The sequence below is a fragment of the Plectropomus leopardus genome, chromosome 24, assembly GCF_026936395.1.
Source record: "Plectropomus leopardus strain MGB_pleo_1.0 chromosome 24, ASM2693639v1, whole genome shotgun sequence".
Taxonomy (NCBI): domain Eukaryota; kingdom Metazoa; phylum Chordata; class Actinopteri; order Perciformes; family Serranidae; genus Plectropomus; species Plectropomus leopardus.
Window position 1 is genome coordinate 12,041,890 of NC_142199.1, and position 27,988 is coordinate 12,069,877.

General features: G+C 40.0%; 1 protein-coding gene across 4 annotated transcripts in view; it reads right to left on the reverse strand.

Annotated features, from left to right (window-relative positions):
• LOC121963003 (FERM and PDZ domain-containing protein 4-like) overlaps positions 1-27,988 on the reverse strand; it is an 84,413-nt gene that overhangs the window by 51,051 nt on the left and 5,374 nt on the right. The window contains exon 1 of one of the 4 annotated variants that reach the window (XM_088074289.1): positions 21,545-21,699. The exons of 2 other annotated variants lie outside the window; for them this stretch is intronic. In XM_088074289.1, coding sequence (XP_087930415.1) covers positions 21,545-21,594 — 50 coding nt within the window. In that variant the 5' untranslated portion in view covers positions 21,595-21,699. Of the gene's footprint in view, positions 1-2,160; positions 2,667-21,544; positions 21,700-27,988 lie in introns of those variants that run through there. One more of the 4 variants, XM_042513359.2, reaches the window with a different exon arrangement.

Here is a 27,988-nt window from a genome sequence, read left to right on the forward strand (position 1 = left end):
AGTTCCACAAGATTATAGATGTTAACATGGTGCTTCACAGGTATTAAAACACTGGAGAGCACAGTGTTTTGCTTTGGTTTTATGAAAAACTTACTTCATATGGTAATAGAACAGCAGACTTATTTTTGTGAGAAAGTATTGTAAAACTTGCATTGCTAATACACAGCAAAGCAAGGTAAGGACGGTAGGATGAAGTGATGTGTTACTAAACCACAGATCCAATGACATCTAATGACAAGAGGCGATGCAAACAAGTCATCCAGTTTAAACCACGAAATATGTTGTATTTCTATGCCCTTTTGTTACAAATCACTGCTGAAAAATAAATCAATTTCATAATGTGACAAAGCTCTGGCTAAGGTTTGGTGAGGTTAAGGCCTAAACATGACTTGGTGACGTTGGGGGAAAGATTGTGGTTAGGCAACACAGTCTGACGGAAATATGTGAAATAAACACGATCTCTCAACAGCCTATTATGTGGTGGTGGGCATGAAATATGTTAAAATTGCATGCTGGCAACAATGCCCAAGCAAAGTCCTCTACAAACGGTTGCAGTTTGGTTAGTTTTAGGAAAATAAAAATGAATGGTTTGGTTTAAGGAACAAAACAAAATACTTGGTTATGATTAAGAAAAGTGGTTTCAAACTAACAATGTAGTGGTTGCAAGTGACATTAACTTATGTACTTTGCGTAGTTTCGTAAAGTCACATAACAACTTTCTCACACACTATATTTAAGCTGTGTGTCCACCATAGCGAAGAGATCCTCCTTTGACTTTGCATTGGCATTGATCATAGTTGAGTTTTTGCAAACTTCAAATGTCACGTGTCCCCTTACACTTTGGTCAAACTTCAGTGTATGATTGTCTTTGATTACAATGTAAAATCTTGCGTAGAAATAGCCGTATTGTTGTTAAGTCTGAACTACTACGGAGACTTAATTGATTTTTTCTCCTTCTTTCCTTAGAGGAGCAGAGAATGCACTCCAGATGCTAGCCTCTGAGTGTGTAGGTTTAAGAGATTTGCCATGAGCCATGTTTAGTGGGCTTAGTGAAATGACCACACATGAGTCAGGGATCATGCAAACATATTAGCGTGCATGTGAGTCCATGCATGGTATCTCGTAGTGTGCATGTATCACAGTGAGCGGGGATTGTTGTGTACTGAGCTCTTCATTATCGCTGTAGCTCCGACTTATAGAGTTCTCCGCTGTCTTAAGACTTCTTAGTGTGTCTTTACATTTCAGGGCTGGTTTGGTTTAAACCAGTGGTTTTGGTTTGTAAAACCGCTATGCCAGATAGCTTACCTGAATAAAAATAATCTGGAATCAAGAGTTTTATTGAATTTTTGAATCGTTTGCTTTTATTGTCCAGTTGTGGGCGGGGTTGTGCATCACGGGGAGTGGATAGGGTTGCTGTGGGTAAACGTTCTTTTTTGAAACAGTGTTTTAAACTAAGCTATCTTTTGAGGTACTTGGTAGTCTTGTTACAACTCTTCCTTTGGCTCTGTGCTCTCCAGTGGTTCACTCTGTGTCCTTTTCAGTATCCATTGTCCGTCCTCTATCTATCTATCTGTCTGCCTGCCTGCCTGCCTGCCTGCCTGCCCCGTGGGCTATGTGATTTTACTCTGCCTTTATTTTCCACAAATTTGTTGTTGCTGTTGGCACTGTGCATATCTCAGTATGACTTATATCTCACAGATTTCAACATTTCTTACTCACTAAAAAAACAAATAAGACAAAAACCCAACGGGGCCTCTACCTGCTCACATAAACAGGACACAATACATCAGCAACAACCCCTAACACACACCCATTAATCAATGCCTCTGATATTAAGGCACCACAGGTCACACACATATCAAATGCAGCGTCCTTTTTGGTTTCCCTTCATCATTTCTTTCTAGCCTTGTCACCACAGTCCTTCTATTGAAACGCTTTCTTTTCATTTATTGTAGAAGTGATAAAACTTTTGAGATGCAACACACACCAGTGGGTATTCCACGCAGAAACTTCTGATCAGCCTTGAAAGAAATAAATCATGACTTTGTTCCAAAGAAAGTGGCACTTGTCAAAACTGGGATAAAAAGTAAAAAAAAAACAGAGGATTTGCCATCCGAGAACAGCAGCAAAAAGGACACACACACACACACACACACTCACCCCGACAGCTTTGGCATCTTCGAGAACCCAAACATGTCCATGTGGTCCTGCTACAGCGTGCTACGACCCAAAGCTCAGGAGCTCCACATCAGCATTCTAATCCACATCCAAATCCCCGACAATCCCGTTTCAACCCGGATCCATATCAAGAGTCAACAAAAGCCTCTCGAACACAGAATTTCAGTTTAGGAAAACACACTCAAATGGCAGCGAGTATCACCCTTGTTGAATGCCCCATTCGGTACAGTCCAATTCCTTGTCTCTCCTCAATGTTGCGTTCTTAAGTGATGACATAGACAGTAAGGTCAACCCCCCCCCCCCCCATGTCCTCCTCTCTGCTCTCTTTAGAACGAGTCAGCCCTTTCCGCTGCTCTCCACCTGACTCAGTTGAGCTGCAATAAGCCCACTGTGTGTGCTCTCCATCTCAGCGCATGGTAGTGCAGTGATCCTAGCCGCGGCAAGCAGGGTAGAAGAGAGGAGGAGGGAGGGACAGTGAATGGAAGAGGGACGGGGTAGAGAGGAAGGGAAGGGGAGGCAGGGGAGGTGGCGGTGGTGGGGGGGCAAAGCGTACGGATGACGGATGCTCTCTGGCTCCGGCTTTGCCCTCCGCTCATCAGGGCTGCGGGTCCCTTTTTGCAGGGGCAGAGGAGTGGATGCAGGAGAAGGAGTAGGATACAAGAGTAGGAAATCAAGATGAAAGATGGAGGGGGGACAAAAAGGAGGATAAAAGTGCTTTGGTTGTGAAGAGGAAGCAAGGAGAGAGGCAGAGAAGGGAGAGAGAGAGCTGTGATGGGCAGAGGAAAGCTGACTCGGCAGAATGGGACGCTGATGGGAGCAGGACCCCGTCTCTCAGGTTTTTTCTTCCCCCCTCCTGCTTGGTTTTACTAAGTGAGCTTGTATGCGTGCACCATCGCTGAGATGCAAGCATGCATTAGTCTTGTACACCACAAACAGCTTTGGATAATTTTTCAGCCCTCTTCTTGAAATAAATGGAAGACATAAGTCATGAAATCAATATATTTTGCACTTATGATTGAAACTATTTGAGTGTTTACAAAATATTTCAGAATTTTCTTTGCAAAACATCTTAATTAATTACTTCCCAAATCCTATTTGGACTGAAAACAAATGCGTTTTAATACACTTACACATAGAAGAAATTGACTCAAGACAAACTGCCTTTCAAGGACAACATTCAAGGACACTTATTTCTTTTGTTGTGCACACACACGCACATCCCCTCACAGAGCTTGTCATCAAACCTAAACAAGTCATGTGCACAGATGGTTAAAGACGCTGCTTCTGCTGGCCCCGTGCCACAAGGTGCCAAGGACGAACTACACATGAACCCCAGTGGTGATGACAAACCTTAATTGAATGCAAAAGAGCGGAAAGTTTGTTTAGCATCCCATGTAATCCAACTCACTCAACTGAGCGTGTAATGAAAGAAAGTGCATGTTTTCCACTTATGAACAAAAGGAGTGCATTTTTCTTAGCGTCATCAGTATGCACAGTAATGGAAATCCCCAAAAAGACAACGAGTGGGTTATTTCATCCACTATTGTCCCCAGTGTCAACAGTCCTACCTGACAAGTAAGAATAAATGGGATTCTGGCGTTTTCTTACATTTGTAGTTGCAGAGCTGTCAGATCAGGACAGCAGGGGGGAGACATAATATCAAGCGACACATGAAATGAGAGAAATGGAACCAGATATCCTCAAGTTGAATGCCACGAGATTTAAGAATTCATAAAAGTTATTCTGATGGTTGAGGACAGTCTAATCACTATTTATGAGCGTGAACATTTCTCTGGGGGGTGATGCAAGACTGCATTCTTGATCACATTAAGAAGTTTGAGACTTTCTTTTCTAAGAAAAAAGTTGTTAAGAATATTATCTCAGACTGTCCCAGGATACCGGAACCTAAAATAATGCTCCATCTTAAATTATTATACAGTGATGTGTAGATGTTTTATCACTGCTAATCATTTTCTAAAGCACGATACACTGTTATACATTTGCATTTTCTAAATTCCTTCAAGCATCATTGACTACAGTTTTGTAACCATAAACATGATGGCAAGTCACTATCATGAGGACAACACTGGTAAGGTAATGTAACCAAAACCCCAGATTTACAGAGTATAGGTGCTACACCAATACTCTGTAACTCTGGGGTTTACTATATTGTTGCGTTGTCAATGGTTATTGAGATACTTCAGTCTGCGCCAATGTGGTGGGACAACCGGCAACATGACACTGCCGTCCACAGAGCTCCGCCATTAGCAAGGCACAAATAGGCAAAGGCAATAAGATGTGAACAATGGTACAGTCCATTGGCTATCTAACTTTCATGTGACATGGAAATAAATGGAAACCAGTGGCTTCCTTGAAGTTGGAAATGTATGCAAACCTCAATTGTAAATGAGCTTAGGAAATTCAGTGTATGTCTGCAAATGTAAATAAATGTCTGTAAATAATGCCTGTCCCTTACTCTTGGTGCAAAGCAGTGACAGCAGAGAGCAGCTGATTTACTACAGGCAGCTTTAATGCAAAGACTCTCTGCTGACCCCAGCCCTCCCTTAGGCACACATGAAAGCACAGGCAACCACATACATCGAACACACTTTGTGAGTAGCAATACATAAAAAGCCTTGTTGCCCTTTCATAATGTCGTAGTGGATGGGTCACATTCCAACTCAGGACGAGCGCGAGACAAATGAATGAAGACCCTTTTATCTACTGTATATTCAATTTCCTGTAAGAATTTATTACAGGCAGAAGCTATTTTGAGATATCTAGTGTTGGGCATCACTGAGAGCACTGAGCATTTTTAAGGAATAGCGAATGGTAAGCGGGCTGTATTTATGTACAGCTTTTCTAGTCTTAGCAACCGTACAAAGCACTTTATAACATGAGCACGATTCACCCATTTACACATCCGTACATGAGGCTACCATAAAAGATGCTAAACGTGCATCTAAAACGTGCTTCAGGTTAACATTCACGCGCAATTTATTGGCAATTTAACACTTCAATGTGTAGACTCCAGAGATCGAACAACAAACCACTTCAGATTGGTAGATGACCTCTCTATCTCCTGAGCCGAAGCCATCCCCAATAAATCCTGATCCTAGAGCTTTCAAATTAAATGACTTTTTTTAGTAAATAAATCTTCTTTGTAGCGGACTGGTGATCTCCATGTTGGAGGTTCTCAGATGAACGGAGCTCTTGAAGGTGCATTTTGTAAGATCTGGAAATAATTTTAGTTTAAAACATTAAAAAAATGAATTAATCTGATCGAGTGTCAAGAGGTTAATACCTTGGATGTTATGTCCAACATGCATATATACTGTATTGCAGAGATATTCGCTGCCAAGCAGCCAGGGACCGGCTGTCCCTTCTGTAATAATACATCCCGGCCTGAGAGGCGACAGTGACTCACTGTAGCCTCTAGTGTGCCACAGGAGAGGATGATGAAGTTAAGCTGGACATGGAAAACGGATGCAGCATAGAAGTTACAGTCTCAGTGAATTAGTTAGTTAGTGTCAGCACCAGTACTGTGTATGGCTGAAGTTCCAGGAAAACTACTGTTATCCCCATCACAAGCAGCTCCCAGAAAGAAACAATGTTCCATGGCAAAGTAAAGAAGCAACGTAAGAAGCAAAACTAGAGTAAATGGTTGTGTGGCTTTCCAACACTGGAGACAGCTCTTGGAGATTAAAACGATCCGGTTTGATGTTGAACTTGCAGTGTTCTTTTAGACTGGTAAGTAACATCTAACGCTGGCTATTAACCAAAACATATCTTCAGTGTAACTAATGACAACACAAACTGTATTCTTACAATTTGCGATCAACTGTTCAAATGGCATGATGTGACTGATTTTTTGTTACTGTGGCATTGCTAGAACTGAACTAAGTAAGCTATAAAGTAAACTATACACAAACGCCACACGTAAAGATCATAAAATAGCAGCCTTGTTTTGACCAAACTGACTAAATTACAAATAGTTCATCTAAAGGGTGAAATACTGCCCTCCATTCGGTTGGACTGGGTGGCTGGACATTGACAAAATGCACCTTTAATGTTAGGGGGGGGGGCAGCAGAAATGATTCAAAATGGGCCGGATGACAATGAGCTAACCCTGAGGAAACTCTGTTCATCCACCCAGACCAAATTTCAAATGCATTAATATAACATTGATGTACTTAACCTGACACACTGACAGAAGACCAAAGAACAGCAAGCATCATATGAGCTTCTAACAAGCACATGCGATGTCTGTACTGGATTTATGGTTTTGGTATGCCCATGCCTGCATCTTAGAAGAGCCTCAAATGGATACTACGTTTGTGTGATTAAACAATCTAAACATGCAGATTCAGTTAGTTTATTTCTAATTTAAAATGCAGAAAGTTGGCCTTAAGCATCAGATTAGCAAAATAAAGCCTCTGAACACAGCGAATTGTTGAGAATAAAATTGCTGGAAGCACTGGACTCCTGGAGGAGCTGATTGGATTGGTGAAGGTAACAGTGACAAATGATTGGTTCCTGTGTGGGTAAGAGATCCGAGCGGTACCTTTAGGCTTAAGAGATTGGATAAAGTGATTGAGGAAGGAGTTGCCTAATTTGAAATTGACAGGATAATAAAGGGGAGCAGGGATGTATGAAAATGGATAGAGGCCAAGGGGAATAAGGGCTGAGAGGGAGGGTTGAATGAAGAAACGAGGGAGAGTGAATGAACTTTTGCCAGGGCCCACAAACTCCCATTTTATTATTACGACTTGTTTCATAAAGGGATGCAAAGGACAGGACAAAGAGTGAGTTGAGTAGCCTTGATATTTTCCAATAACCGCGTTGAGCTGGATGTGAGGTGATGCTGCCTCTAAAACTGATTTTATAACTTGTCGTCCTTCTTCAAACGTTGGAAAGACAGCAATTCAGTTCACTGAAACTCACACACTGCATAATATATACTCAAGAAAGTGGTTTATTCAACTGCGTTCTTAACTTTTTGAGTGGGGTGTGTGAAGGACGTGCAAGACCTTTTCCTTCTAAGATGGTAATTTGCTTCCACACTTCACTGATTCCACCTCCAGTGGCTTGCCCAACCATTCAACTTTCAAAGCCTCTCTGTTCATGTTATGAGCAGCGTTCCATCTCAAAGGGACTCAAACAGTGACAACTTTGAAAATCACAATATAAAACACAAGCACTAAAACAACATACAAGCAAAAGAAACACGCAAGAAATATTTTCTTTCTACAACTTCTGTTTTCTTATATTTTTGACTTGCAACTTGACTTCAACAGCAATGACTCATGACTTTACTTTGGCTTTGGGCTTTTGATTTGGAATGACTTGATATGTAGTAGATATAACAGTGTGCTGAATAAACCTTTTATTTTCCTGTCAGCTGATGAATCAATCCAACAGCATTCAGTCATGTTCTCTGAGCAGAAGGGAAAGGTGCATTTGGCAGCTGACTGGTAGACAGACAGCAGATGGTACCTCTGATTGTCACATTCAGATGGAAAGACTCTATTGGGGTCAAACAAATAAAAAACTGATAGCAATAGTCAAATCAATCACAGTAGAAAAGACAAATGATTGTTTCTGTGACATGAGCAAAAATACTCAGGCTCATGTGATCATATTGCCCTTAAATGTTATGAAATCTAAAAGCAGTCATTATTTCTGTAAATCTCCTATACTCACTTTTCCTGTGCAAATAATATTTAAATGACAAGTTGTTTTTTTTCAACAGCACAAAATGACTAATAAAAATCAACCACTACAACAAATTCAAAGGGTTACGTCACCCCGTAACACTCCCAGTGGTGACCGTCCAGAAAATGACGTCATTCTAACAGTTGCCTCGAGGTCTTAATGCAGGTCCCTGTCCACAGTAAAGCAGCATATAACATCACTTTCTGGATAATATTCTCTTGTCTAATATCTCTATGACTTTCAAGTCCCCTTTGCCACCTCAGATATTAGTCTTCAGACTTAAAGAGAAAACCTTTTCCCCTGTGTCTGTCACAGCAGAGCCAGCCATGATTTAATGACATGTCATTAGCAAAACAGTCTGTAGGTGAGCTCACTGGGATTAGGGGGTGAGATATTATGAAGTAATCCATACATGTTGTTTGAAAAAGCCCATAATAAATGCATCTCACTGATCATTATCTAACACCATTTTCAAATTGCCAGTCTGCCAATTATTCTGCCTGCAAGTCATTTTCCTCTGTGTGAGATATAAAGTAAGCCACTCATCTTTCCTTTCCCGAATTCTGAATAAAAAAGATAAGTTTTATTACAAAAAGTAATAATCTCTACAGTCCACGAAAGTGTTAAGCACCTGACGGACAAAACAGCAGGACCTTTCTTTTATCTTTCAAGGCTGCTGTCTGATCTCTCCACTCGGCTGATTTAAAGCAGCGATTCTTATTACAGCGAGGATAGATAGGAACGCCACCAGCATCCTACTGCTGGTTTGTGTCCCATAGAGATAAGAAGAGAGAAGGCAGTCTGCCCACCTCTGTCCACTAATGAATAACAATATAGCCCAAGGTCACCATTCAAGTGTGAGTGACTGTGTGTGAGAGAAAACCGAGAAAGACCAACCATGTGCTCTGCATTATTACACACAACACTGGCATTCAGTCACTCTTTCCCCTTGTGGTCTATGATGGTTGACACACACGTAGAGTTAATCATTAACCTGTCCGTTTGTGTGTGTGTGCGTGCTGTAACTGTATCTGCATATCTCCTCTGTCCCCTTTAACAGAGCATGATGTAGCATGTCAAACAAAATAACGATCACAAGAGTATCCTGTAATGAGATTTTTACCAGAGGCTGCTTCAAGAAGAATAAAGTCACATAGCTGATATATCCAACTAAACGTGGCTGACCAGCTGACGACAGATAATGAAATGATGAGCTTTGTTTTTCTGCTCTACCTTGATGACTTTGACATTCCCTTGAGTCTCTGAGTGGTGATGGTCATACATAAATCTCTATCACCTTTGCAGCAGCCTTTTACATCCCACTGCTTGTTCTGTATTCTGCAGATCACTGACAAATATATGCAGAGACAACCCTGTCTGCTACAAGATATGGTTGTGTAAAACCTTTGCAAATTATGGCTTCATTGGAAACCGGATTGCTACCTGGATTACGTTACCCCGCGACGCTTTGTTTCAGTTCATGAAGAGTGACACCTTCATAGAGTCACAAGGGAGGGGGTGAGTGTAGATGGGGTGGTATACAAAGCACAAGGCTCTGCGGACTGAGATTAGTATTCCACATGAGGTAAGGTTTAGGCAACTAAAATGCATAGATGTTATCAGCCCACCAAATGAAGGATAGCAGTTGTTATCAGTTGTTTTCAAAACCATTATAATACTTGGAACAGGTAAAAAGTGTGCCTACTAGTAAGCCATATACAGTGATGTCAAACGGTCTCAGTTTTGTAAGGTTTAAGTTCTGTTAGGTTTAGGCACAAAATCAGTTTTGTTTATCAATTTTTGGTTAAGGAAAAGTTAGTTAAGATAGCTCATTGTTGACTGCTGGTTTCACACGGGACACAAACAGCGTTTTCCTGGGTGAAGGTCCTGTGTTTTGGTTTGACCCGTCCAGTCACATGACTTCCTCCTTTGCTACCATCATAATTACGACGGCCACTTGAGGTCGCCGTCTACCAACAAACGGAAATATAAGCAGTAAAATACGGCCTTCCCTTAAATCTATGATCCCCATGAAAACTGAAGCTAAAGCATTTCATACATCATTTTCAAAAATCATTTGTTAATTCATTTTACTTTTTATATTTTATCTTTTTACTCTGTCTACTTATACTGTAAATATGTATCCTTTATTATGTTTTTATATTTCATTGCTGTGTATAACACTTTGCATTGCCCTGTTGAATGAAATGTGTTATACAAATAAAGATGCCTTGTCTTGCCGTGCCTCAAAGGGTTACATTGGTATTTTTTTTTCAACCTGGACCCATACTGCCCCAAGTTTTTTTTTTAGTTACTCATGAAAACCATTTTTAAAATTGGTCGAAAACTGAGAGGGAGGACTGGCAGCTGCAAAACAGACTGCAATCTAACAGCTTAGTGCATGTTCACACCGTCAATTTGCAGCTCAACATTAAGCCGCTTACTCCCCAGGGCGACCTGGAAGAAAACTGGAGGGTTGCTGCCATTTTTCCACAAAAAGGTTACCAGCCGTAATCACAGAATGTCACCGAATGAGAAAGCAGTAGTTAGCTCCCACTGCACTGTGCAGAGGGGTGAAGTGGAGACAGGGGTGGACAGTGGCACTATGTTTCTGAATGTTAATGTTGCCATCGCCGCCTGTTTGTCAGCAAAGCCAGCAGAAAATAAAAGGGAAGACATTAACATCACAAAATATTAAAATTTCACCACCTCTAAATGGATGGTGCTTTGAAATGCAGTGCTAAAGCTCATTGAGTCACTGGAGCACAAGACTAAAAGGAAAGGCCTCTTGAATTTCACGTGATTTTGCGTTCTTTTTTTTTTTTCCTTAAAAATAAGTTGATCACCGGCCAGTGGGTGTCTGGTTATTAAAAGCTAAATGATCTTAAATGCACATCCCTAAATGCAATATAAATATATTTTTTAAAAACAAGGAGAGAAAGGCTGCAAACTGTGCAAAGAATGCAAGAATAAAACATTTAAAATAGCTAGCAAGGAAATGCATTCAGCATATTTGTCAGTCTCTAAGATTGCAAATAATGTTTTTTGTGACTATTTGTTTACTTTACCAGGTACCTTGAAATTATCATTATTTTACAGAAGGTGTCTTGTTTTTAAATTAAAAAAAAACAAAAAAACGTGTCATACTCTGCTTTCCTGTGTCACAGCACTGTGTGAGGCATTCAATCATAATAATACTTCATCCTATAATCTTTCATTAATTATTATCTGAATGCATGCCTGATTGCTCTGTAACATCCAGTCTCTGTATCCCAATCCATCATTATACAGTAACTTAACGTGCTGTCTAATCCACACTGCATCACAATGATATATTAATACAATTCGAATCTGCCACTCATTAAACTCCCTGTCATCACACCAATAACACATGCATTATTTCCCAGCATGCAACAGTGCAAGACCAGGCGGTCCTGGCCGGCTCTCTGTCATTACAAGGGATAAAGCGGATGCCACCCTTTGCATGCACACACACACACACACACACACACACACACACACATACACACACATACAGCAACTTTATGTGACTCGTCTAAACAACGAGATCATAGAATTTCATTCCAGCCCCCCTTTAATCCAACCGTCAATCTCTCTCTTTCTCTCTTTTCCTTATGACACAGGCCTAATCTGATAGGGCACACAACCCTGCATGAGGGGAGATGGAGGGAGGGTGTGAGAAAAGAGGAGAAACGGACTAGATTGATACAATAAGGGGGGACGAGGGAGGTGCATGTAGGGAGAGACGATGAGGGTGTGAGTGGGAGAGAGAGGGAAAGGTCAGGGAGGATAAATGGATGGAGGGAGACATGGATGTTCGAAAGTGAGGGGCTGTGAGCTGGAGGTGTGACGTGGGAGTTGATGATGGATTGGGAGAGAAGGAGATTGAAGGATGGAATGAAAGAAAGAGATGGGTAAAGGGCAAGTGGAGACGTAGAGGGGAAGGGATTATATGACACGGGGAAGGGATGAGAGAAAAGAAGAGAAGGCTTATACTTTTTCTGCGTTCAATATATGCTATCCAAGATCACGTGAGGGGCGTATTTTGAGAAAGGGTCAGCAAACAAAGCTGATATTTTTCAGTAGGATTTTTTTTAGTAGGATCTTATCAATTCAGTCCGACAACAATTCAAAAGTCTAAAAGAGCTGCTTGACTGAAATATTGTATCCCCATTAGAGTTATCGAAGGGCTAAACTTAAGTCTCCAATGTGCTCAGCGCACTGTGACTCAAAGCAACTGTGCCCTTAATTGTGCATTTTAAGCCTTAATAACATTTAAACTGCTAAGTTTCATCAAAATTCATCCATGTACAGTTGTCATGAACGGGTAAATAAGCTATGGAGACCAAAGCCGATGAGTCTCTAACAGCTGTCGATCATGCCAACCACTGCTCAAAAACTGTCAAACTGTAAAACACAGCAGCACTTATTGAACACGAATCAAGATTCTGTGACTGCATTGTCTATTTCTAAACCTCAAATGTTGTCAGAGACATATTTTATTGTATTGCTAAGCTGTTAAATGGGAAAGTGTGATCCAGCTGCCATGCTGAAAACAATTTCACCGTTATGAATCACCACCCGTTGACCCCAGTTCACAAGCAGTGAATGACAAGATTAACACCAGCGTTAGAGCCTCCTCGGCTCTGATTGGTTGTTTTTCTTCAGCTGGGGTAGATTCTAGCAAATGCCATTAGGAGCACTATGCAGAGGAGGGACATACTTTTTTTGACAGACTATCTTTCTCATGTGCTACTGTGAGGATGGAGTGACAGTTCAGCAACTATTTTTTTTTTCTTTTTTTGTTTTGAAGTTACAAACTGTAGCTTTGGAAGCACTGAAAAATACTTTGTCTCTGGATAATATCTGATCCACTGTACTAGACAGGGATCAAGAAGGCTTTTCATAATGTTTCTGTTCTCTGTTACTGAGGCATTATAAGCACACAAATTGGGAGTTTTTTGTATAAATAATACAACGCGTGCCAACAATGTTGAGGCAAGATTTGAAAGTGGATTTAATGTAACCTACAGTGAGTTCACCCAGAGACAAGGACAAAAACTTGTTGCAAACTTGTAGTTCCTTTTGAGCTGAGTCAGATGTTTGATATCAAACACAAGGACTTCTCAGTGACTTTCAGATGTATTGTGGTGCTGTAGACTGATTAAAAAGATCACATACTTTCTATCCATCCATTCATTTAAATAAAACAAAACAACACCAAAAACAACACTGTCAAAGCCTTGTGATGTTCCTCAAGACAATATCATGTAAAACTTTTCCACAGGCCCATGAGAACAGTGTTTTTAGATCCAAACTGTGTTTAATGTACTCCCAAAGCAAGAGTTTTTATCTTCCTGGCAAACCTACCGTACCTGGCAGCAACCAGATTGTTTCTGACGCATTAAAAACGTTGAGTGCTCCATGTGGGTTTACACAAATAATACATTTGGCACAGCTTTTTGTTTCTCCCTCTCCCTCTTTCCTCATGCCTGCTGCTGTCAGCCTACTAAACGTCCCTTTTCAATAACTGGCTCTTGTCAGAGACACTTAGTAGATAAGGAAGAGTGGGGAACGACGGGGGCTATTTGTCACCTCGCTGCATATTAGTACGCTGCCCGCTGCCCTGGACCCCTGAGCTTTTCGTGGGCTTTCACACGGGCATGCCTGAGCTGTAAACACACATAAAAAATCTTCCAAGCAAACACATATTCCTCTAGAGTATATTCACACACTGGCTGCATGCCATGCACATATTTTCACCGTGCCTGGTCTGCACACACATCGAGATGCAGAGATGGAAGCCATATGTAGACTGAACAAATTGATCAAGTGCTATTAGGGATTCTTCAAGACCAGAGTGACATTTAATTACACACACATGCACTCACTAAGCTTGAATGCTGACGAGTTGTTTTTTTTTTTTTGTTTTTTGAGAGCCACATCTCTCGGGGCGACCAACCCAGCCAATAGTCTGACTGCCAACTACAATCGCACACAAACATCCAATGACATAAAATGTGTGTGCACACAAGTCTAGTGAAGTAAATACAACCCCAGGACAAAATTAAGCAAAAAGAAAACATCTTAATAGTAGAAGAAATATAGAAATACAATTTTAACAACCAATTTCAGACATTTTCAACTATGTAAAAACACATAATGTATGAAAAAAATGCTGCTTATTGAATGTAGAGACCAGTGTGATTACCAGACTAAGAACCAATAATGTGTGATGACAAAGGGGCCCAAGGGGTTCTGGTTTGGGCAACAGTCCCAGTGTTGCTGGACATAACTGGGCAGAGCTCCCAGTGATGAGAGAAACAAAGTGAGAGTCAGAGTAATGGTGGAAGTGTTCTGGGCAAGAGAGGAAGTAATAAATAAACTGTTTTGTTTTTTCTCTGTTACAGAGGCTCAGAGGCCATATTGTGGTGTTTTCTGTGTTGCACTTTTAAAGCAATTTTATTTGCTGAAGTGTGTTTGGACTGGAGTGTTACACTGTGACACTACAAATAATGGAAACTTTCCACGAGAATTACATCAAAAACTGGCAAACTGAAATGCCATCAGATGTGTCCAAGCAATCAGAGGTGCTGATAACAAGCTGTAAATATTTGATGAACACAATTGTGATTTGCTAATGAATGCATTCCTATAACACTACCTATTATCCTCACGTTCTGGCTCTAAACCTTGAGGTATCCTCAGGTTTGAGGTTGCTACTTGAACGTGTTTGTATGCATTAATCGCTGAAAAACATTTAATTGTCCCCAAACTGTTTGTGACGGAACACTTGTATCCACTCACACTCTGAAACACTCTGTTTTAGTGGCTGTCTCCTGAAGTCTCTCTACCTAAAAGCCCAGTCTGCTCTTTTTGATCAGCTTTCAGTATTTCTGCTTCTCTGTACCTTCTTTGCAGCTGTATGAATGACTGTAACTGACTATAGTGGCAGGTTTTAGTGCGAACAAACACCAATAACAGCTTCTGAACCAAAAGCTTCACGACCAGACTGGAATATGATCTAAAATTTAAGAAAAATAAACAACATCGGCAACCAGGGTTACACGTTTCCCTGATGTTCACATTTAGCTACATTTAACAGTGGACTTGCAGCCAGGGAATAACAGCAACAGAGATTTTCTACAGTGAATAATCAACAATAAAAGCTGCTTCTCTGACATTAGCATGTAGCAATGTTCACTAAGTAACGTAAACACTTTCAGTAGCGTGCCTGGAGCAGATGAACATTTCAAGAAGTCTGTCATAAACCGACATCACCTTTGGCCAAGAAATTTTGAGCACTCAGAACGGTCTGAAGCCTATAGGTTTTTGCTTGCATGGATTACTTTTTCATTCATTTACCTCGTCATTACTTAAAACCTTTTAACATTGTATATACGCTAAAATATGAGAAGAATCAAGTCCTCTCAGTCCACTTCAATGCTTTTTCATAATTAATGGTTTGATATTTGGGGAAATACATGCACTGATTTTTTGCTACAAGTTAGATGATCAAGGCATACGCAAAATTACTGATACTTAATTAACTTATTTTCTTTTCCCTGTCATTCTTATTTAGGGTGAGGGAACCGGAACATATTTGAGCAAGATGGGGTCAGCAAACAGACCCAGATATGTACACCCAGGTTCTTGTTGACAACCAACAGAGCCGTATATACAACCAGCTGCTGCGATATTAGAATTTATAATTCACCTTGAGAGGTAACTCATTTAAAGCCACTTAGCCCACAAAAACTGATGCAGAGTGATCGTGATGTGTTGTTATGCCTAACAAATGAGACTTAAATCTCGTATATCCATAGAGCAAAACATTTTCCTGCCTGACATTGAAATTCAGCTTATAGTTCAAAACTAATCAACATGCCAACCTCAATTTTGGCTGAGGTAAATTTCACACACAGTGAAAATGGAAAAGGAGACGCACACATTATTATCTAATTTTCTTTAGCGGGAAGTTTTAAGTAAATCGTATTGCCTGTTCACAAATACACATTTTGAGAACTGGCTGTAAAAGGCCTTAAATCACATACGCCATTGCTGCCAACTCACTGATGCTGAATTTGTGTGATAGTGTGAATGCCAAAAAAAAGCTAAATTAAGTGCAACTGGACTTAAAAATATGTTTTTGAGTCTGAGATGAAAAGTTGAAGTAACAAACAAATATTAAGGGTGACAGAAAACTTGTTATTCCAAATCTCATCCATCTGTCATTTAACATGCAAGAGAACACAGCTCGGGACATAATGCAACTAAGTGGCATATGGGTTTTAAATCTTCCCCCGGCAGACATGCACAGATAAACATTATGAGATAACCCTGCTGAATGTAAACGTTCTTTAACTGCCCCGGCCGCTGCCATATCTGCATTTAGTCATTAAGGGATTGCGGCTTCACACATTAGCTCATCTGACATTTATGAAAGACCTCCGACTGTTTGGAAACAGCTGACGGATTTGCGACCACAAATCCCCACTTAGTGCAACATGCGGTTACATGTCTAGTCCACACATTCTAATACACTCACTACCTCAGACTGAGGATATTGTGTTTATGTGACTAGTGGTATTCCCTGTTAGATTATCATCACCCACTTCCATTAGCATGAACAACAATGAGGCAGAATAAACACACAACTCCAACAACAAGCAGCCCAGAATAACAAGCAAACATCCCGCTAATGCCTCGTCGATACCTGCCAGCACAGCTGCACACAAACATACAAGGTTTTTGGCAACTTATTTGGTATTGACAGTCCACCCTTGTTGGTCAATAATGTGGTCAGCTTTTTTGGTAACAGAATGTCTTGTTGAAAGTCATTTTTTCCAGGACACATACAAACGTCAGCACAAATGCACTAGTGCTTCCAGTGCATTGAATACTGCATGATGCACGGCAGGGAATTGCTTTTAATTTTGATCACGCGTCATATTGTGTCAGGGAAGAGAAGGAAAGGAAAGGAGAGAGAACATAGCAATATTTTCATCTTGCATAACAATTATTGAAATATATGGAGTCCTTTCATTGCCAGTCCTATCCATCATGCAAAAAGCTTTGCAACCCCCTCCCCTAGAAATTACATTTGTACGTCACTAAACCACTTTCTTAATTATGTTGTTGCAGCAACAACTTGATTGCTGCCTGGATTATGTTCAGAGATGTTTCTTTTAGGTAACAAAACACTGCATTAATGTACCACGTAGATTTGCATCCAGACTCCTACCTGAAGTTTAGGCAACAAAAAAACTGGTTAGGATTAGTGAAAGACTGTGATATGTTAATAAAAAAGTTAATATAAAAATTATGTTGTTGTCACTACTAGTATTAAATTGAATACTGTTTTAAAACTTCATCGTATTAGATAAAACAGATGTCTTTTTATCCTTTGGGATTAAAATTTGCATCTCGAAACAGGTAATAAATCGCATATACTGCAATATTTGTTATCGTTATACTCAGTATATCGCAAACATTCGAAATCCCAATAATATCATCGTTTGTGAATCTTGATAATAATGCATCATAGGACCTCTTACCACCCTTAGAGGCCAGCCAGCAACAAAATAATAAGTGTACAGGCGCAGTAAAAACAAAATTTATGTTAGGGTGTGCTACAAATGAATTCATTAGTAATTACAGCTTGACTTTGGCAAGTTGTCAGTAATCTTTTTTGTATTTACACATGCAGAAACAGCCACATGCTGTATGGATGCAAACAGCAGCAAGTTGCTTACTACACATTTGCTGTCAAATCAAAGCAATCAAAGCGACAGTCACAGGTGACACCATATTTCTGTGGGCAGATTTGCAATACTATGGTGCACTTTTTGTGACGTTGCAATATATAAGTAAAAAATATATAAAAAATGGAAAGTTTAAAACATTTTTGAACAACAAAATGCCTTCGTTCTTAGTTACCAAAAGTCCATCTTAGCTTGACTATCAAACTCTGTCGTATAATCTTGTATATTTTGTATTTTATGTACAGCAACATACAGCATAACATAGGCTATACAGTATACTTTGGTGTGATTTCTTTGCATTCATTTGTTAGGGGTCCGAACTTACTTTTACCTAGTTTTGTTGCAAGCATTTTGTAGTGCAATAGGAATGAGAAAAGCAGCACAGCAGGTATACTTGATTTCACTGGTATCCCAATGTGTGTCACTCATTCTGCAGCTGCTGAGTCAACATTCAAATATTTGGAATATCAGTGCTTTGAAAACCAGGAACAGCAGGTGGAGAGATTGAAAAAAAAAAGAAAAAAAAAAAAAGAAATCAGTCCATGCCTGTCTGACTGACACAGCAGAGCCAAGTCTGAATCTGAATCAAATTTCATTTGTCTGCTTTCTGGGCCACATGTTTCCTGGCCAATGACCTATCACCTCGTTGCTGTAATCCTTCGACAATGATGCTGCGATCTGGCGCTTCCTCAATCTCACAGTCCACTGCTGACCAGCAGCTGCACGGGTTTATGTTTATGTAGAAATAAAAAAAAAAGGAAACAGAAGGGGAAGCTCACTTCTTTTCTACTTTCTCTTCCAACTACTGTAGTTAAAAAAAAAAACCCAAACATATCATGAATTTTAGTCATTATTTAAACTCTAGCCACAAAACAAAATCCTCTACACCACTCCTGCAAACATCGCTGTTAATGGGGATACTTGATTAAAAAATTTGATTTTTTTTTCTGAATATATTATCAGTTCCCTTTACACTACCAGTGACAGAAGCCAGACATTTCAACCATTTATCCATTACTTTTAGCTATTTCAATTATGTATTTATTTTTTATTTGTAATTTTTTTAATTATTTAATTTTTAATTTTATTTACCCATAAAATTTTACCACATAACAAATTATTTTAGTTAACTTATTCACTTTATTACTTTTAACTTTGATTTTTAGGCCATTTCAACATTTATAAAATATTTTAGATATCCTATCCTAGCTATTTGAATTGTTAATTCATCATCTGTTTATTTCATCCATTTAGCCATTGTCTTTTAGTCATTTCCTCATTTATCAATTTCTTTGTTTTTTGAACTGTTCAGCTATTTCAACTATTTCAACCATTTATGCATGATGAAACTAATTACTTAGACTTGTCTGCTAGCTCATACGTGTTTTAGTAAAATAGTCTAAGATATGTGTCTTCTTACAAATCAACTACTGTTAAAAAACATTAGGTTAGCTGAGAAGTCCATCAATCACATGATTCAAATGTGTTTGTGTGTGTGTGTGTGTGTGGGGGGGGGGTGTTTTGTGTGGATGATCACTCCAAATGATCAGTTAGAGTAAACACACCATCTGGCTGTAGAAGTAACAATAATAATATTATCAACTGCCCTCTTGACCCTCAGTTATTCAGCCTGCAACACACATGCAGTAGACATCCATCCATCCTGCATTAACATACTGGATATGCGTAGTGTAAGAAGCAATGTGCATATAAATTTATGGCCAAAATAAAATTTTATGAGACTACACCTCACAAGCACACGGCCACACTTCCCAGCAGCCAGCTAGCTAAACCCCCTCAATCCATGATGTAATCTCTAAGTGTGTTCAGTAATTACAAGGTCCTGGATTCCTCTGCTGCTTGGAGCCACCTCCGCCTTATGTAACGCACAACTCACGTGCCGTCAATTCACTGAGCAAGATTACAATATGGCTGCTTTAAAGCCTGCAGCAAGACAGTCCGGCTTTAAATCCATCAACTTGCACAGATCAGCTATGATGATGGTCAAGAGATAATGAAGAGAAAAGAGGTGGTGTTGCTTTTTGACCTCAAAGAGATCACTAGCAACTGCAACACGCAGTATTTAACACATCAATGCACAATTATATCCAGAAATATAAAAGAATATCACAGAGAGGCCTGTTAATATGTGACTACCATTTCATATCCCAGTTACTTCAGTTTGATCGGGGATGCAAAACTGTACAGCTGAGCACTACGTAGCACAATAAGTATCCATAGAAATGGATTGTTTGTGCAATCATAACCAGTGGTGGAAAATAAGTGCATTTCCCTTTAATTGCACTCTTAAGCGCAACTTGTATTTATATTTATGCGACTTTATACTTCTACATTTCACAAGGAAATACTGTACTTTTTACTCCACTGCATTTATTTGACAGCTGTTCATCTTATGCTGCCCCACCCATTTTTTATCTTCCAGCTCTAACGCAATTGTTTTTGAGTTTAGTGATAGCTGTGGTAGTTGTCATTGTAAACAATGAATGAATTTGGAAACATTCAGCAGCTACACTGCAGCGATCAGTTTTTTTTTTACAGTCCCAAAAATGCCTGAAATCACTTAATAGGACACATTTTAACTACTTTGTAGTATCTCTTTGTGGAGATGGCTCTGCTATAAAGAACTAAAAACAAAATCTCTTGACAATACCGCTAACAGCTTAATGGGCTAACTGTACAGATTGAGCTAACAACGCAATGTCCGGTCACCAGTTATTTCATGTTGTGTACAAAATCCAGATTTATTTGCCATAGAAATCCAAGATTTCAAGGAGAAGTGTTATTCACTACTGTTACTACCCCCATGCAGCTAAATGCACCTCACCTGTCAGCCTACTGCCAAACAGTAACAGCAAGCACTTCAATTAGTTAATTCTGCTGCCATGTTAGTTGTGGCTACTAGCTATACAGCATGACCATCATCACCATCATCTACATTGACACTGAATGTTAACATTTTTTACCAACAGCGAGAACACCGAGAAAAACACTGCTGGCATGTGCTTCTGTAACAATATGCCACACGGCTGGTCTCAAAAACGTTTGCACAAATTTAAAACAAAAAAGTAGTTTATTTGGACAAACTGATCATGTATTGAGAAGCTAAATGGTTGATCTTTTCCCTAGAAACGTTAAAATGTAATGACAGCTTTTTTAAAGCTAAAAAACAAACATCATTTTAACACTTTTACATCAATACAATTATGAATGAGCCTTTTACTTGCAACGGAGTATTTTTGGTGAGTTATTACTTTCAGGTAAATAAATCTCAATTCTTCCGCCGCCACCGATTTTAATTGCAATCTGATTCCTTGCTGCGCACATCTTTTTAAGATTTGTATAGTGTATAAACTGCTTCAAAAATGTCAAATTACTTTTGACTGTGGTTACACTCAAAGTGACATAATTAAACACAATGCAGAGCTGATTATTGCGAACAACAGGAAAAATCTAATCCACAAAACAATCAATCTACTGCATTTCAGATGAAAACAAAAACAACAATAAGGGATGGCATCAAAAGATCTATCAGCAAAAATTGGCAAAAAAGAGCACAACTATTCAAAAAGGATGCGTGACCCCGAGTCAGAGGCCCAAAACGGTCTTCAACAACCAGCAGCAGCCTCCATGTAAACCTCCCATGGAGCTTAATCGACAAAGCCCTCACTAAAGAGCTTTAACACTTTGATTGGGAGGTCCTGAAAGAGGTAGCAAAGGCTGAAAATGTATCTTCAACTCAAAGTAATTCTACTTTGCAAATAAGTACAGCATGGCGATGACAAGTGTTCTGTGCAACAACCACTGCAAGCAAACGACAAGAAGCGTCAAGGGACACCACAACTTACTGGAATGCGGTTAACATCCCCAGTTCGTCATCGTCGTCGCACGGCTCCATCCTGTCAGCTGGACCAGACGGATGAAGGAATGAATGGGTGGAGAAAGTGGGATGGACGCCCCTGCCCCACCACCACCAAAAGGCTCAGAGCGTCGGAGAAAGAGCTCCTGTCCCGGTCCCTGAGTCCAACTCCTCCACTAAAAAATCCACTTCCTCTGAATCTCTTTAAAAAAAAAAAAAAAAAATCCCCAAACTCAATTTTCTGTGTGTGCGTGTGCATATGTGTATGTTTGAGTGTGTTCCTGTTTTTCTTTTTTCATTCCTAGCATGGTGCCAAATGTTCCAGCTTAGCACCGCTGTGCAGCACCGCTGGTGATGGATTTAGCTGGGGCATCTGGGCCAGCAGGGATAAACTCCATTCACTCACACACATAAATGCACGGATACCGGCGCGCACACACACGCACGCAGAGTGTCATGTGGCGTGGGATAGCAGGGGACAATGTTGGGAAAACCTACCCCCACCCAGCATCATCCAAGATGACAAGATGTGTGATATGCAGTATGTCCGGCACACACACTCCCTGTGGCCACACACAGCTTGCACACAGAGGGAGTGGATCAATGCATGAACAGATGTGTGCCAACTTTAGAGCTGCTACTAAGCACAGACATCAGCAGCTGTACTTACAGCAAGCATGTGTGTGTGCGTGTGTGCGTGTGTGTGTGTGTGTGTGCAAGTGTGTATCTCAGACACAAAGATGTCTGATACCACTCTTAAACTACCAAGCCACAAAGTGAAAATGTCACACATAGTAGTCATTTCTTGTATAAATGTGTGTTTGTGCATGGATGAGAATCAATGATTGTGATGTGATTCTCTTCACTCGGAGCGGGCAGAGGTCAGCTGTGCCCCTGGGCATACAGCAGGCAGCGAGAGATTAACACAACAATAATGTATATACAATGAGAGAAGGACGCAACATAATAGTGCAGTTGTCCTTGCTGACTCAGAGGAGATAAACAAGGACTGGTGACAATAAAATCTGATTGTGTAGAGTGAGAAAGAAAATTTATTCACACGCATCACATAAACTACCTCTACCCTCCCTTTTTCCTCGCTCTCTCAGTCAAGAGAAGGGTGAGCACAAACTTTATGAAAACACTATAATATCAACACTGTCCCCGTCTTTGTGGGTGTGTAGGGGCATCGGCCCTATAACAGAGGCTGAGCAGGAGGGTCATCACTGATAATCTTCACTCCTCTGCATTTGCATGTGGACAAAAATAATTTCAATGGCATAGCTTACACAAACTTTAACAATTCAGAAAGTAAAAATAAATAAATAATAAATTAAAGACAGGGCCGAAGCCGGGACTTTGGAAATAAAACAGCCATCAGATCCCGGCCACCACCACTCACACTACTTTTATTATTTACATTTCTTGTATTATCCCTTAATTCAGTTAACCGATCACTTATATTCTGGGTAAATTCTATTTTCAGATGTGAAGGTATAAATATTAAGTATGAGTCCTTCGGATTGGACATCAGTACATTCTGAGTACCATATAGTATGGGGCAATCAGATGAATATGTTGACTGTCTGCTGAGTACAATTAGAGGTCGTTTTTGAGGCAATTTATGTCATTTTGTTTCCAAGAATGAGTAAGAGTTGCTGGCCAGTGGGCAGCTGGCACAGCGGAAAAACTAAGTGTGGAGAGGGGTTCACACACACTTATGTGAAAATATATCATGGCGCACTAATGGACTGCAACCAAATCGCCAAAAAAATGTTGCGATTGTGCACCCCTGCACACCAGACATGTTACATTTTACTGTATTATTTAGTATGTACACTAAAACTTTACATTTCAACATGTGGTAAGGTTTCACTACTAATGCCACTTGGTTATAGTTGGGGAAAAAAAACGTCGTGGCTTAAAATACTGACTTTTCATGGTACTATCTTCCATGAAAGACAGGTGAGTTGCTTACAAAACACCCATGTCTGGGGACTAAAAAGCCAGGGTTACTAAAATATAGGGGTGTAAATCTCAAGTTGCATCGCAATACAATATTTTGATTCTTTGGACAACAATACAATATTAAATGATATCACAGAGTCTTCTGCGAAATGATTTGAATATAATTCCATTCAGGGGCCTGCGATGAATATGAGAACATATCAGGAAATATTGTCTTTCTCTTGGCTGCTGGTCATTATCTGTCTGGTACTGGGGAACTATCACTGTTTAATTGTTTAGTTAAGAGGTGTGCTTGGACAGAAATGGTAACACTAAAGTGCCATGACAGTTTCACAACAAAGGGGTCTCTTGAAGATGGAAATATGCATCCATGTTTTCACTTCGCATTACTTACACTCGATTATTGATCACTGAATCCACACAGTGGTGCAGGCTACACCCTGACAAGAAGTGTTGTTCGATTTGACACATTTCCCTGTGCTTTTACCTGGCAGACGCTGACCTACTGTATGCTAAACAGTGCCTGTGTGCTCCGCTGCGCTCTGCACCCCCACCTTGCAGTAAAAAGCCACCCACAGTTCTGGAAAACCTCCATCTTGGCAAAATCAGACAAGTACGAGTCCAGAAAACTGATCGCAACCAGAGTGGAGTGCTGAAATTACCCCATTGCAGGTATGAAATACAGAATATAGAGAAAATGGACCAAGACAGACACTCAACGAGGCACTCTAAGCTTAAAGCCAAGAAGGTTTCAAAATAGCCAAGAGCTCTGCTTCAGGCCCGAGCAGTGATCTGTACAAGCAGAAAAAAAAAATGAGCAGCGCCTATTGCACAGAAAAAGGCTCAAGGGTAAGTTACAAAGGATCTACAAGAAGCATGTTTTGTCCACACAGGAAAAAAAAAAAAATCATTCTACATTTGTATCCTCTATTTTCGCTGTTTGCCCATAGCACTGCTGCTGAAATACAGTATTTATTTTTCAAATGCTGTGTTGGCTTGCTGCATATTTATTTTTAAAGTGACACAAGCAGCGTATGCCTTCTCCTGTCAGGATCAATTGCGAGTTTAGAATTTATTGAGTCATGTAAGTGAATAAAAATAGTAGAGGATGTGATTTTAGTTGCATTTAAGGTTCAAAGATGCCAGAAATCACCAGTCGTTGGCCTAATCCAACAAAACATCTGCAGCAAGCACTATTTTGATGACCAAAGTGATATACGGTACCTATATCGCCAACACTCGACTTTATAACACTGAGCTGGCTGGTGAAAAGTGCTGCCTGTCTGATTATCCTCAGATTTATGGCTGCATGGCGAGATGTCCTCTGCTGTCACCCTATTTGGGTGATCATTTAACAGCTGAGTTTGGCTTCTGGATATTGCAATATCAGTTTGTTTGTGTTACAAAATGCAAATGGATGTTCGACAAAATTTTTTACAATGACATGATGATATAATGCTATTCCAAGTTCAGAGGAAGGCAGCTCTATTTGCTACCTCTGAGATGCCACCTGGCACTGACTCTTAGCCAAGTAGCTATCTATAGCCATGTCTACAAGGTCGTGACTGCTGATTCGTGCATGCTCATGACCCCGCGTGTATGATTCTATATACAGGATGAAAAAAAAGGTTGATTTGTATTATCTGCTAGCATTTTTTCAGCAGATCTGGAACCAACATGAAGTGGTCTGAAAAACTGCCAGAAATCCTATTTTTTTTTCTAAATAAATGTGTCAGCTCACCCCAGCTCAAAGGTTAGGATTTAGAATCAAAGCGAGGTTGAGGTTGCTATGAAGGTTAATGCTAGGTAGTGGCAAAGGTGAACATGTAGGGAACAAATATGGGATTAAGGAATGAGAATAAGCTCCTAAATGCCCTAAAAACTTTTGTGTGTGCATATTATGCTGGAAATGACTCCTGGCCAAATAACTGAACCTCCATCGTGTCCATCTGGAGGCTTTGTAGACTTTATGTAACCCTATTTGTTTCCTGGGAAATGCAAGCAAAAGAGTCTCCTAAGTAAAGGCAATTTTTTATCCACTTACTACCATGAGCTTTATTTTATGTAATGTGATGTAGACTGTCATGGGAAAGCAGAGGAGAGGAAAAATGAGGAAATACTAAGGGAAGATGGGAGTAACAAAGGAACAGCGAATCTTGGTGATGACTCACTGTGCAAAATAAAACATGATGGGTTTTAAATTCAGGGTGCAGGGACTCCTAAGTGGCAAAATACAATGTCATTGCTGTTCAGAACAAAGCAATAGCCTGCCATCAGTTCTCATAATTTGTATCACTCACGTCTCATTCACAGCTAAAAGTCTGTTGGATGGAACAGACGGCTCACTCCCGAGTGCCAAAGGTCCTTACTCTTTCATTAAAAGGAGAATAGAGATTCATCCTCTCTTTAATTATACCCTCTCCTATCAGTCATAATACACCATGAATTAACGGACCCAGCCACCAGCTGACCAGTACAGAAAATCTGTTGCTTCTGCCTTCTCTGCTTCCACATTGTTGGCACCAAAACAGTTGTTCAATTACCTCTGAGTTTGACAACGTCTCCCGACATCTAATTACAGCTTAAAGGTCAGAACTTTGTCAAATAGTGAAAATGTGCCATCTCAGATAGCAGTGCTCTAGTTTTTGGTGAATCTTGCATGTGTTATCCCAGTAAAAGTACTGTAATTAAATGTCAAAATGGCTGCAACTCTGACGTCTGTATTCCTCACACATTCAGCATATGCTCACAATTCAACCAGAGGTCCGCGGAGGCGCAATTAAAGGTCAAAATTTTACACTCAAATGTGGACATTGGAGTGATTTAGACATTTTGGTACTGTGTTGTAGAAAAAGGCATGCATTCCTTTTACATCTTACTTTACATCTTACATCCATACCTTGAATGTTGAATGTGATGTTCATGCACCAAGACCTGCCATACAAGGTTATCTAGTGTGACTGGATCATAAAGGCCAAGCTGCTATCACTGTGGAACCATGTCACTGTGCAGCCATAGCGATAGCATGACTGAAGACTAATTCAGTAAGGAGCAAACTGCCCCAACGAGCCACTGAATCATTTGAAAAGCCCTGAAATGCTCAACTTCCATTCTTTAAAAAAAACATTATTTCATACACTATCTCCCTAATGCTCATACTCGATCTGCCATCATTCATCAGAAATAATAGCTCTGACTGCACTTGTGAAACACTTTGCAGCAGTGTGTGACGCATTGTGAAACAACGGCTCTGGATGTAAAATGCATTCATTATTATGATTTTTTTTTTTTCGACCTTTTCAAGGCAGCATCAAAACCAGCAAACACAACATTTGCATTTGAAAGATTTACAAAGTTGATAGGAAATGTGACTGCAAACAATTGCTTTTTACACTTTCAGCACACATGGACTCGACACTCATGTAGAGTCATGTTGTTGTCCAATATTCCTTCTCCTTACTGCCCTGATTTGGTGTCGAGCAACTCCCAAGGGAAATATGTGGCTCTTTGGCTGCTACATACTCCATCAATTTCAACAGCTAGTGGCCAACACTGTCTGGCTGTCCTTTGGCGCTGCGCAGGTGGTGAACAGTGGGTTTTTAGATGATTTCTGCTGAAACATTGCGGTCCATGAAACCCATACAGTGAGCTGAAAGACAATGAAGAACTGAGGGGAAATAACTGACTGTATAAAAATAATGGACAGAGCCACCGTGACATCACCCATTGGTTTGTGGACTCCTGGAGCTTGACATTGTGGCCATCTGAATTTCTGAATCCAGAAGTGATCATATTTGGATGAGATGGTGAAATTAATCCTAACTCTTGCTAGCTTGGTTAGCACAGTGCAGTTACAACTATGGTTAACTGTGTTAACACTCACGCTATTTTTGCAAGAGAAAAACAGGCTAAAAAAACATTAAAACTAAACGTATGCTCCAAAGAAATTGAACATCTGACTCTAAAGAGGGTCTTTTAGCACGACTAAGACGGAGGGTGATGATTCTCTGCGGGTTCATCACCACAGGCAACACTTTACACATTACACATCCTCAATCATGCCACTGTAAATATAAGCGTATCGACTGGTGCAACTTTAAGTAAATAATGTTTTATGAGCTTAGTTTTATATTCACTCAACAGCTGCAACAAACTAAATTACTAACGTGATAGGAAAGACAACAGAACAAAAACATTTTCGGAACTCACTGTGATGATTGTCTTCCGGCTACAAAACTCATTAAACATGTAATAATCCATCACACTTAAATGCCTCAAGTAAAAGATGAACAAGTGGTGGAACAATGTTGTTTACTTTTACCAATCTAGGCTGGAAAATAGCAGTGTGAATAACTGGATGTGGGTTTAGGCAGCGGCCATGCTACAGACTGCACTGCACAGCCTCACACTAAAGCCTGACTTTAAATCCTCTCAAATTTGATGTCAAAACCACAGAGCTTGAAAG